This window comes from Filicampus tigris, chromosome 5 (genome assembly GCF_054856515.1).
Source record: "Filicampus tigris isolate MCC_2025a chromosome 5, RoL_Ftig_1.0, whole genome shotgun sequence".
In the NCBI taxonomy this organism is placed as follows: domain Eukaryota; kingdom Metazoa; phylum Chordata; class Actinopteri; order Syngnathiformes; family Syngnathidae; genus Filicampus; species Filicampus tigris.
In genome coordinates this window covers 17,035,482-17,047,967 of record NC_141221.1, presented here as the reverse complement: position 1 = coordinate 17,047,967, position 12,486 = coordinate 17,035,482, and the positions used below count along the sequence as shown (strand labels likewise).

The following is a 12,486-nucleotide window of genomic DNA, read 5'->3' as shown; positions in this document are numbered from 1 at the left end:
TTGAATTTGATTTAACACACGTACAAGCCGAGTGTCTGGTAAAAGTTGCGTTTTGCGAGAGGTGCCATAAGGCAACACCAGTCAGCTTCCTGTGCCTGCCTGCCTGCCTGCCTGCCTGTTTGCCTGCCCGCCCGCCTGTTTGCCTGCCCGCCTGCCCGCCAGGCTGCCTGCCCGCCTTCCTGTTGCAGCTTGAGTTTGCATTTTAGAAAAGAATCAATTGAAAGAAACGAAATTAAATACAAACTGAATAAACTATTAACCATGGCGGCTGAAATCACCGAGCTTTTGGACACGGACAAGTTGTATCTAACACAAATACGATATTTGGAGGAGCAGCTTGAAAAGTAAGAATTCCTAGAAAACAATGATAGTTTCCACGGCAGCTTGTTAGCTTTTCTGAGGGGATTTTTCAAAAACGTATTTATTTTCAAAAAGGAAAATTATGTTTGAATTAAGTTATGTTTAAATTAAGCATTCTCGATTTGATTTGGCTGAAAAAGTTGTTAAATGTAGGTTACAAATCCAGAAAACGCTGACAGTGGCGGGCTGCAACTAACAACTATTTTAATAATCAATAAATATGTCGATTTTTTTCAATTAATCAAATTGGATAAGTAACGTGGTGTCACGGTGATCAACTGGTTAGCACGTCCGCCTCACAGTGCAGAGGTCGTGCGTTCGATCCCGGCTCCAGCCTCCCTGTGTGGAGTTTGCATGTTCTCCCCGTGCCTGCGTGTGTTTTCTCCGGGTACTCCGGTTTCCTCCCACAATCCAAAAACATGCATGGTAAATTCATTGGACACTCAAAATTGCCCCTAGGTGTGATTGTGAGTGCGGATGTTTGTCTCTGTGTGCCCTGCGATTGGCTGGCAACCAAATTTGGGGTATTCCCTGCCTACTGCCCGAAGACAGCTGGGATAGGCTCCAGCACGCCCACGACCCTTGTGAGGATAAGTGGTATAGATAATGGATGGATGGATGGATAAATAACGGTTTTTTTTTAAATTTCCATTTCTGCAAAAACAGGACATGATTTCAAATTGACAATGTAGAAAGTGCACAAACATAAATTGATTATGATTCAGTTACTGGTTTAGGCCGTAATGTGTCAGAAAATTGATAATTTAATTTAAAAAGTAAAAGCAGGTGATTGCAATTGAGTTATTTTGATTTTACACAAAGATCGTAGCATTTCTCAATTAGCATTTTTATCCATTCTTACGACCTTATGATTTCGTGACACATCAGTCGCGGCCCAAATACTGTTCCAACTGAAAGTATGAATAAATTAAAAATGCATGGAATACCCGGATGTTATTGTCAGCTATGAGCTATCTTAAACCAAAGATGCATTGGTGGGATACTTGTGAAGTCTTGGCTAGGAAATTATTCCAAGACGCATTTTATGCTGCTATCACGGAAATACGTCAGAGTCGGGGGGGAAGTTAACAAGCACACAGCTGTTCCAATTTACACGCGTTCTTCTGAAGAACGCCCTTGCGTATGTTCATAGGAAGACTACTCTGCATTCTTCAAATTGAGAAACGGCCAATCTGTCTCCTTTTATGGAGGACAATAGAAATTTGAGAATATTTACTGATGAGGGGTTGAAATGAGAGGAAGTTAAACAAGATCTCTAAATGCTTAATCGCTGATTAAAACCGTTGATTAGTTTGATAAGATTAGATGTGAATTTATCAATGAATGTTGCACCTCTAGTCAGCAGCCTTCATGCTAGCTACAGAGCACTGATTAGCATTAGCATATGAGCTATTAACTTTTTTCTTTTTAATTCAACAGCCATTAAATATAGGCAACATAACCAGAAACGCTACATTTTCAGCTAGTAGCCTTCATGCTAGCCACAGAGTACTAAATAGGATTAGCATTAGATGAGTTAACATTTTTCTCGCTTAAAAACTTAAATGTAGGCAACAAATACAAAAAAGGGCTACATATCTTTTATTAGAATCTCATTTTATACATTTTGGCTCATGCTGCTTCGTGTGCGTGTTTCAGAACCATTGAAGTAAATGCTGTAGTTAGCATGCAGCATAGTTTGCTGACATGTTATTTTCTTCCAGGTGCCAAAACAAATGTGAGGAGCTGGAGAACCAGGTCCAGGACCTGCTATACGAGCAGCGGGTGCTGCGCAAGGACAAGGCAGACGTTACGCGCTACCTGAAGCGCTCGCTGGACGCCAAGGACAAGAAGGTGGAGATGCTGATGGAGCAGGTGGAGAGCCAGCAGGAGGCAGCGGAGCACCAAAAGGAGTGCATGGAGCAGCTGGAGGCCACAGTAGAGCAGCTGGAGGTGCGCATACAGGAGCTCAACGCGGAAATCAGCACGCAAGGTTTGAGCGCAATAAGATACTATGGACACTAACTACATGTCATACAAATGACACAACTGACATCCAAACTACAGAGTCTTGAACAAATTACATGTTCTATTTCTTGTCCTTCTTGTCAGTGGGGAAGCTGGAGGCTCAGGCCGGGCAACTGGTGGCACTGGAGGAGAAGCTAGTGAAGCAGAAGCAAGACCAGGAGGCTGCCGTCCGCCGCCTCAAGGACGAAGGAGAGCGAGACAAGACCAAGTAACTCCTCCCCTTCCTTCTTCTTCCTCCTGCCTCCCTCTGCAGGGTGGAGTGTGAACCTTGTTGTCCTGGCAGCATGATTGCCGAGACCATGAGGAACATGGAGGTGGTTTTTGAGGACAAGATGGGCAAGGTGCTGCAGCAAGAGCGGGAGCAGAACAGCGAGAAGATGCATCAGCTGCAAAACATGCTAGGAGAAAACATGACCCTATGGCAGGAGAAGGATGTGATGCAAAAGAGAGAGCTGGAGCTCTACTGTGAAGTCAGCCGCCTCCAGGAGGAGCTCGTCAAGAAGCCCAGACGCAAGCTCATGCGCAGGAAGGTTAGTAGATACATGTATGCCACTGAGGGATGAACGTTTGCGAGTGTTCGCAAAGGTACCACAATGTTTGACGGATTGTTGTGACCTTTAACGAAACCTGACAAGAACACATCATTTGCTACCTTCGTGAACACTCGCAACCATTTGCCCCTCAATGGGATAAAAGCGTTAGAACTAGAAGCTTGAAGCTTCTCTCGGGACTAGAACCCTCTCTCAGGACGTGAAGCTTCTCTTGGGACTGGAATCTTTATCGGGACTACAGTGTTCTCTGAACTAAAACCTTCACTGGTGACTAGTACCTTCAATCTTGACCAGAACCTTCTCTCAGGTCTACAACCTTTTGTCAGGACTTCTCGTGATGAGAACCTTTTCTCATGACTAGAACCTTCGCTAGGTACTGAATGCTTCTAATGGGACTGGACCCTATACTTGATGTGTAAACCTATCAGGACTAAAACCTTTTCCCTGAATTAAAACCCTTCTCTAGTGACCAGATGAATACTGTGAAGACTAGAACATTCTCTTGGGACTGCAACCTTTTGTTGAGTCTTCTTGAGCTTCTCTTGGGATGAGAACTTTCTCTCAAAACCTCTGGTAACTAGTACCTTCTCTTGAGACTAAAACCTTCGCTTGAGACTACAACCTTCTGCCGAGACTAGTAGAAGTTGTCTTGGTGAGGAGAACCTAGTTTTGGGACTAGGGTTGGGCATCGTTTGATTTTGGATGATTCCGGTTCCGATTCCGGTCCTTCCGGTTCCTAACGATCCTTGATTCCGATTCATAAAGTTATTTTTGGACAAATCTCATGAATTTCTCTGTTCTTCAATTTTATGAACTTTTGACTATTTGTGAACTTTACCATGGATTACTCAAAGGGCTGTTGTTAACCATTATATATATTTTAATACATTTTTTGTACTATTATTCAGTATTATTCTTTACAAGAGCTTTATTTTTCTCTTCCGCACGGCTAACTAGGAATCGAAACTTAGCACTAACATTCTAAAATCCAGCCCATTCAGGACTGGAAGCTTTGCTTGAGGTTTCTATCTGGACTCGAACCTTTCTCAAGACTACAACATTCTGTCTGCACTAGAACCTCTCAGGACTACTTCCATACCTTGCGACTAGAAGCTCCTCTTGGGACTGGAAACTTCTCTCTGATGAAAACCTTCTCCCAGGCTTGGAGTGTAATCTTTGCACTTGAAGTTGCACTTGGGACTGCAACCTTATCTGGGGACTAGAAGCCTCTCTCGGGAAAAGAACATTATTTTGGGACTAGAAGCTTCTCTTGAGACTGGAATCTTGGGATGAGAACATTGTCTTGGGTCTACGGACTTCTCTCATTCTTCATTTTCTTAGGACTAACGCCTTCTCGGGACTAGGACCTTCCCTCTAGAATACAACCTTATCAGGGGACTAGACCCTTCACTCTGGAATAGAATTTCTTTGCTGATAATCTTTTTTCTGGACTTAAACTTTGTCTGGGGACTAGTACCTTTTCTCAAGACTCAAGCCTTCTCTTTAGACTCTTCTTTTTAGACTAGAACCATCTCGCAGGACAAGGACCTCTCGCCTCGGAAGTAAAACCTTCTGTTATCGGTTTGTTTTTTGCCTATATGTGTAAATATCCATGTTCATGTAATGTTGTTCTTCACAGTGATCAATCATCTCACACCTTCTCCTTCTGAACTCCTAAAATGAACTGTTAACCTGCTGGGACACCACCAAAGACCAGAGGACCAAGAAGCGTGATGACGTGTCATGTTCACGGTGGCCGCCAGCAAGACAACGTTGGGAAAGAGCTGCGCACACGTTTTCTCACTATCGTCAAACTCCCCTGTGTCACTGTCCCTGACAAAAACTTCAAAATTGTCATGAAACGACTTCATAAACTGGCAATGGAAAGTACATAATGTATCAACACCAGAAACTGAAACTACATAAACTCATTCAAACTAAAAAAAACTATTGTAACTATAAATAATCTGTCATAAAAACAGCAGAAACTATCATGCAAACCACAGAAATGGAAAAATACAGAAGTCTGCATATTAACTACAGAAATGATCGGAGACTACATGAACCGGCACACAAAGGACAAACAAATAAACCCCCAAACTACATAAACGACCAAATGCCATGCAAACTACAGAAACTGATACAAACTGCAAAGACTAACAACACATATCACCTGCAAAACTACACAAAATGCTATATGAACCACTATACAAACCACAGAACCACCATACAAACGACATAAGCTACTGCAGTAACAAACGACTAACTACAGAAACACAAATTACCATACAAACAACATGGACTAACATACAATGACTTCTATACACAGTATATAACTACAGGAGAGATGACACAACACTAACAAAGGGTAACATGACACTGCAACACTACATGTCACAAGAAGGACAAACACGAATGATATACTACATAACAGTACATGGCGTGACATGGTGTAGAATGATTCTAGCTGAGATTCCAGTTTGACAAACACAAAGATTCCAGAATGTTCCAGAAAGGATGAACATCCAGGAATTCAAACGATAAGAACACCAATCAGCTTCCTGTAAGCAACAACACCAGACAACTTGGCAAGGTGTGACCGGGCATACATACAACACTACATGACACTAACTGACTACATAACACTCGATGGCACAGAATGACACCACGTTGTTCCAGAAAAAACTCAAGATAGCAGCAAATGACAACATGACACACAAAACTAGATGACAAACTACATGATACTACTTAAAATTAGTGGACAAAGTATGTCACGACATAAACACGTACTACATGGACACTACGTAAAACGAGATTACAAACTGCACAACACTACATCAAACTAGAGGACAAAGGATGTGACACTTGATGACACTAAATTATAGTTAAAGAGTATGAGAGGAGCTGCTTTGATTGGCTGTAAACACGCCCACGGTGGCGCAGCCTGCCCAGTGTCTGTACTCATCTATGAAATTACCAAAACTAGTCCAGCCCACCTTTGGCAGAGAGTTGCGCCACCCGGCTTGGTGGATTTATGCCATTCATAAAAATGGGGCCCTTCTCATCAGACACAAATTGCCTTACATGGCACCAGCTGGCACTAAATGAGACAAATGGCACTAAATGACACACTACACATAAATAACATAGCATACCCTTTTGGTCAGCCGTCAAATGCTCGAAAAAAAAACATCATTATGGACAAACAATAGCATATTTCAAAAGGCGGGGTGGAGATTATGACGGACCAAGCAGAGCACCAATCAGCAGCTGACATAAAGTCCCGCCCCCTGAAACTCAAATGTGGTGACTTGTTCATGTTTGACTCCCAGGAGATTCAGAAGTATTTCGTCCAAAATAACAGCACGCCCTTCCTCCTCGTCCTCTTTTTCACTCTTCTATATGTATGTATGTGTGTTGTGTGCGTACGTGTGCACGCGCGCATAGACTGAGAGCGCAATCTTATCAATGTCTCCGGGGTGGTTTCACAACACTCTTGTTAACTGAAAACACATGTCAATATTCTGCATGCACTGTGAGACTTTTAGTGCCTGAAAATGTGCAAAAACATGTAGAAAAGTGGAAAGTGTCATTTTCATGTAAGGTATGGTCAATAAAAGAATCGTGTAGAAAGAGGTGTGCGTGTGCGTGTGGGGGTGGGTGGATGTGTGTGTGCGTGCGTTGAGCATTATCTAACCAGCAAAACAACAACCCAGTGACCAAACATAAACATGCAACATGAGGCACACTACTCAACAACATCACATTACTTTAGGATGCCACATGACTTGACATATTTATATACAATGATTTCTTATTATCATCTTTCTACCAACAATTTTGTCCATATGCGCAACAAATGACATATGTATGTCACATGACTTCCGTGTGCATCACCTCCATACGCTGCATTGTGTCACATGATTTGACAGGACTTGCCATATCGCTACACTGAATGACTTAATAATGACACATGACTAACATACATCACCAGAATTACATTGTATGACTTACAAACTACATCGTACCAACTACAATAATAAATGTCATTTGACTTACATGTCATGACTCACATGCATTTCCCAAGCACTTTGCGTGACTTGCGTATGTCACATGACTTAAATGTGTCCTGACCTACGCCACATTGTGATGCATGATTTAGCATGACTTTTGTATGTCATTGTATGACTCAGGTCACACGACTTACATACATTGCATTCAAAAGTTTACATAAAGTCAAACTAAGTTCACCAGTAAAGTTTTAAATGTCTCATGTAGGGTCGTGTAATTTTGTATGGTAGTTTATATAGTTAGTATGTTTCATCTGGAAATTTCACCAGGTTTTTGGGAGTAGTGTTATGTCCAATCACTGAAAGGAAAAAAAGGTTTCAGGATGATATAGACTTCACCCTGAATGACCTTTCCCCTGTTTCTGCCTCCAGAAAGGGGGGGGGGGGCGGAACGGGGGCCTTGAAAGGGGGCGTGTACCTAGCACCACAAAAACGCAGAGTCGGCGGAGCCTGTGCTGTCAGTCAGTCAAGATGGAATTGTATCTGGATCTTCGCTCGCAGCCCTGCCGCTCCGTGTTCATGTTCGCCAAGGTGACCGCTATTCCATTTGACTTCAAGCTGGTGGACCTGGCCAAGGGTAGATATCCACACACATACACCCACACACATTGATGCAAATTAAACATCCATTAAAATAACTGTTTGTGTGTGTGGGGGGTGTGTGGGTGTGTGTGTGTCGGTGTGTGAAAGGGGAGCAGTATAGCGAAGAGTTCAGGAAGATCAGCCCGATAAGGAAAGTTCCAGTCATGAAAGACGGCGACTTTGTCCTGACAGAGAGGTAAAAACAAGCTTTGGAAGAAGCACATTTTCTCTGTTTGAAAGGTAATGGGACAGAATGGGTTGGGGACAGGGAAGATTCGAAGATAGGTTCATTGGCGTAACAGTGGTGACTATGTGTGAAAGGAAAACCAGAACGGAGTGTGAAGATTACTGATCGACATTAGACCCTTAAACAGCGCTCTTAAAAGTTGTGTGAAAGGTAACAACACTACATGTAGGGATATTTAAAGGTAACACCACAGGCTTAACAGTGGTGGCTGTGTGAACGGCAGAAGTATAAAACCAGAACAGGAGTGTGAAGATAAACAGTCAACATTAGACCCTTTTACACTGTCTTTAAAGGCTGTATGAAAGGTACCAACACTAAAAAGTGTGAAAATTCCAAGGTAGTGTCATAGGCATACTGGTGTGAAAGCAAGGCTGGAACTTCAGTGAGAATATCAAATCGACAACATTAGACCCTTTCACAGTACCTTTAAAAGGTGTGAAAGGTAGCGACACCAAATGGAAGATTCAAAGGTTGCAAGGCATAACAATGGTGAAAAAGTGTGAAAGCGAATACTGGAAAACCTGGTCGCGGTGTGTGAAGAAAAAAAACACCAAACACCTTTCATACTGAGCTTAAAAGCTGTGTGAAAGGACATAAGCACTGTTTACACTGACTATCAAAGTCCCATTTTATCACTCTTCTGTGTGGCAAGAAATGCTATGGTCCCAATTTGCAGTTTTTTAGGTCAAAACAGCAGTGGAACTGTGAAAGGTGATGTGTGAAAAGCAGAAAGCAGAAAAACAAAACTTGGGTGTAAAGATTAGCATTAGACGTTAGCCCCTATCAAACGATTCATTAGTCGCCTTTGTATCCTTTGTGAAAAGTACCAACGTGGAATGATGGCGACGACGTCGACCTGACAATTTCCCCACTTCCCAGGCAGTGTAGGAGGCCTGACAGTGACTGTGTCAAAGGTGATAGCGCTTAGACAGATGCAAAGTTTTAACACAAAACATTTCTCCCATCTTGTTGTGTTGAAGCAATTTTCACTGTCAGACAATTATTTTATATATTCACTAGGTTCAGTCTGAAAGGCAACGGTGGACAAATGCCTGATTGTCTGTACTGCTCTAATCTGGCAATTTTGTCTGTTCTCTGCGTGGACGGGGCGACGCTCAATTACGTCTGTGTGAAACAGGCCAAAGACATACAACATGCCGTGATAGTGCATGTGTGCTAACTTCCACATTGCATTAGTTCGCTTTATTTAAAAGTCTGATATAAGTTGAAATCTGTTTAGTTGCGTCTTCATGTGACATACAAGGACCACTGACCTCTTTCAACTGGTTACTGGTTACAAAAGGTCAGAAAAACGTTTACGATTTTCCCTGAAGTAAAACAGCTGATGGAAACAGGAAAGAATGTCTTATCTCACCTTTTGATGAACATTTGGAGGCCTAAAGCATTCACGGTTGATTGAACCTTTGTCTCCTACAAGCTCTGGAGGGGGGGTCAAAGACTAAAATTTTGCACACGTAGACATACATTATGTAACAAGTAACATTGGATATTCAAGCCGTATGTGGCTGGTCCCTCCAAGAAGGGCAGCACAAAGGATTTCAGGGGCTATACAATTTTAGGGGACTGCAGTTTTTTGATATCAGCACTTGACCAGAATAACATTTTTATCTCACAAAAAAATAGCTGAGTCAAAGTCAGTTCTTTCATCCCCAACCCAGCAATTTGTTCAGTGGCGACTCCGGAGAGTCGCTGGGACAGACCCCGCTTCTCAAAGAAAATACACATGTACATCATGAAAGTCCGTCCCCCAACCACGCCCCTCCCCCCACAGTCCCCTACGTCCTGATTAGACACTTATCAGGAAGTAGCGTCACAGTGACGAATGTTGCTTTTTCAAGTGTGGCCATCCTTCAGTACCTGGCTGAGAAGCACGCGTCCTGCCTTCCTGATCACTGGTACCCGGCCGACCTGCGGCAGCGGGCGCGAGTCAATGAGTATCTGTCCTGGCAGCAGATGAACCTGCGAGCCCACGGGTCAAAGGTCTTCCTGCTCAAGGTAGGCCACTGCCACGAGCTATTTAACACTCCTCTTACTACCTCTGCTTTATTTGTACATATATGCGCGACTCTTTATTTAGTCCGCCATCCGTCTGCGGTCCGTCATTAATCTATTTTTCGCGGTGAGGCTTCGATGGCCGCGGCGTACGCGGGGAGGAAAATAGTGGGTTATTGTTGCGTTCACTGCCAATTCCGCACAGCGCTCATCTAGAATTTTTGCCGGCAAGTCCTGGCCAAAGATAAATAAATAAAAAGCTATTATGGACATTTTGGTAGTAAAAGTAGTACGGCATGTGTGTTGGAAAAAACAAATTTTGAGGAAGCCAATTTATTTCATGCTTCTATAATCTATAATATAATATCCTTGCACAATGGAAACAAACCCAACGATAACGAGAAATAATCCAGAGTCAAAAATAATCCCTGGCACGCAATGGATGCGTCAAAGGCCAATGATAAAATTAATTTTATTTTTATTTTATTAATTACTTAATAAAATTGTGCTTCTTGTCAGTTGCTCGTGATAACAGCCACCTTACACAATATAATTCAATTAAATTACCATAATACAGATAATCCACAAAGCTACAACGGTCCACTGCACGCTCAATCATGTGTAATGTATGTGTCCAATAATTAACAACGGTCATTCATGATAACCACCACCTTACACAAAGGAAATAAACACAACCAGTACTGCAGAAATAATCCATAGAGTCAAAAGTGTGTGTGTGTGGGTTCGTGTGTGTGTTTGTGCGTGTGTGTGTCAGAACATGTACCCGCTGGTGATGGACCAGCAGGTCCCAGAGGACAAGATGTCATCGGCCGTGGAGGAACTGAGCCAGACTGTGGATGTGCTGGAGAAGTATTTCCTGGCTGAAAAGTTGTTCCTGTGTGGCGCCTCCATCTCGCTGGCTGATCTGGTGGCCGTGGCTGAGATCATGCAGGTGACGGAGCCGGAATACAGAACAACTGACACATGCAGCAGGCTTTTGTCATGACAGATCTATCTGCTGGATGTGGTGGGCCTGCCCCAACTTGGCACCCAGTGGAAGCAGGCTGACACTTTTAAATGTTTTTTTCTTCAACTAAGTGACTAACTAGCTGTAACTAACTGGCCAAAAAAACTAAGCATCTGGAAAATTAGTAAACTAACTAAATAACAAACTAACTAGACTGAAGGACCTAACTGGTTAATTAACCAGCCAACAGATTCTCTACCTTAACTTTACGATCCAACAACACGCAATACAGCTAAGTAGCTACTAAGTGAACTAACTAGCTGACGACTCACTAGAAAACTGTCTCAGTGATCTCAGTTATAAAGTAACATACTAATTAATTACATTAGTAACTAACTATCTGACAAACCGCCTGACTGACTTGCTAACTATCCGGTTTACAAGTTAAGTGATTTAAGCAGAGCTGGGCACTTGACCCTTTTTTGCCGGTTCGGCCGCGACCCTCCACCCTTGACCCGGGTACCCTTCCGGCCGCGACCCCCCGCCCTTATTCATAAAAATTAGGCTCCTTGCGACCACGGCAAACGCATGAGGGACGATTAGTGGGCCGGACTAAAATCCACTTCTGGCCATGCTTAGTCCAGCCATTTTAAAAAATTTGTCAGCCCCCACCCCCACCCCAAAAATGGGCATCGGAGGGTCGGACCGGTCCGGCCCAGGGACGGACTGCCCAGCTCTGGATTTGAGTAATGAACTAAGCTGGGCTAATTCGAACTGACTTGCTCACTAACAACCTGTGTCTCTTTGTCACTAGCTAGGTGACATAAGTAACAGACTTAGTCGCACACTCACTTATAAATAACACTTATTAGCTAGCTGACCAGCCAGCTAACTCACTGGCTAGCTAATTGATTTAAGTAATGTACAAGCTATCTAACTAAATAGGCAACTAGCTAGCTACCTAACTAGCTGACTAAACAACTTTGTAACTAACTTGAGTAATACACTTATAGCTACCTAGGTTTCCAGTGAAAACAGGAGATTTTTTTGTTTTTCGTTCTCAAGGTTTTCTGTTTGTTGTTGTTGTTGTTTTTGCAGTATTATTAGTTTTAAAATGTGTGATGATGATTTGTATGTTGTTGTGTTTAGCCGGTGAGCAGTGGCGTGGACGTGTTCTCAGGGCGTCCTAAACTGTCTGCTTGGCGCGAGCGCGTGAAGAAGGAGGTCGGCGTTGCTCTCTTCGATGAGGCCAACGCTGTCATCATGTCAAGCGGCGGCGACATGGCACAGTCGCTGCGGGAAGGACTGCCCCAAATGTTAAAGGACAAATTCAAGAAAGTTTTTTCGTGAATGTCAATAAAATCATCAGAACAAACACTATTTGTCTAAAGACTCAATATGATCATACGGTCACATAATGGCAAGGTTTTACAGAGATGGGCATTCTGTTCCAAGGACGGAATGGTGCTCTGCCAAATTGTCCTACCCCATCGAAACTTCCTACCGGAGGCTGATTTGACAGCCTACCCCTCAACCTAACCCTAAATTCAACTGCATGCGAAAGCACACTAAGCATTGGTAGGACGTCTCGATGGGTAGGAAGGAATTCCAGAACACCAGTCTCCATTTTTACGGACGGAGGGAAGACGAGAAGTCGGCCCAATCCTA

At 43.1% G+C, this 12,486-nt stretch overlaps 2 protein-coding genes across 2 annotated transcripts; both read left to right on the top strand.

Moving 5' to 3' along the window:
* Nucleotides 1-19: 19 nt before the first annotated feature.
* cfap157 (cilia and flagella associated protein 157) lies at nucleotides 20-6,572 on the top strand. The gene is made up of 5 exons (XM_086031723.1): nucleotides 20-344; nucleotides 2,085-2,353; nucleotides 2,473-2,596; nucleotides 2,672-2,918; nucleotides 4,579-6,572. Exons 1-5 carry the CDS (start codon nucleotides 262-264, stop codon nucleotides 4,579-4,581), a joined length of 726 nt encoding a protein of 241 aa, XP_085887849.1. The 5' UTR covers nucleotides 20-261; the 3' UTR covers nucleotides 4,582-6,572.
* An 881-nt stretch (nucleotides 6,573-7,453) lies between these two features.
* gstt1a (glutathione S-transferase theta 1a) lies at nucleotides 7,454-12,195 on the top strand. The gene is made up of 5 exons (XM_086031722.1): nucleotides 7,454-7,586; nucleotides 7,700-7,787; nucleotides 9,698-9,854; nucleotides 10,627-10,803; nucleotides 11,968-12,195. The coding sequence occupies exons 1-5, from the start codon at nucleotides 7,481-7,483 to the stop codon at nucleotides 12,166-12,168; spliced, it is 729 nt and encodes a 242-aa protein (XP_085887848.1). The 5' UTR covers nucleotides 7,454-7,480; the 3' UTR covers nucleotides 12,169-12,195.
* The last annotated feature ends 291 nt before the right edge of the window (nucleotides 12,196-12,486 follow it).

What these genes read in the sequence shown, in the direction of transcription:
- cfap157 (XM_086031723.1), top strand. Translation starts at nt 262, where the DNA reads ATGGCGGCTGAAATCACCGAGCTTTTGGACACGGACAAGTTGTATCTA. An exon ending in TTGGAGGAGCAGCTTGAAAA is followed by an intron (nt 345 to 2,084) that starts GTAAGAATTCCT and finishes ATTTTCTTCCAG; the next exon opens with GTGCCAAAACAAATGTGAGG. An exon ending in GGAGAGCGAGACAAGACCAA is followed by an intron (nt 2,597 to 2,671) that starts GTAACTCCTCCC and finishes TTGTCCTGGCAG; the next exon opens with CATGATTGCCGAGACCATGA.
- gstt1a (XM_086031722.1), top strand. Translation starts at nt 7,481, where the DNA reads ATGGAATTGTATCTGGATCTTCGCTCGCAGCCCTGCCGCTCCGTGTTC. An exon ending in GACTTTGTCCTGACAGAGAG is followed by an intron (nt 7,788 to 9,697) that starts GTAAAAACAAGC and finishes TGCTTTTTCAAG; the next exon opens with TGTGGCCATCCTTCAGTACC. An exon ending in CAAAGGTCTTCCTGCTCAAG is followed by an intron (nt 9,855 to 10,626) that starts GTAGGCCACTGC and finishes TGTGTGTGTCAG; the next exon opens with AACATGTACCCGCTGGTGAT.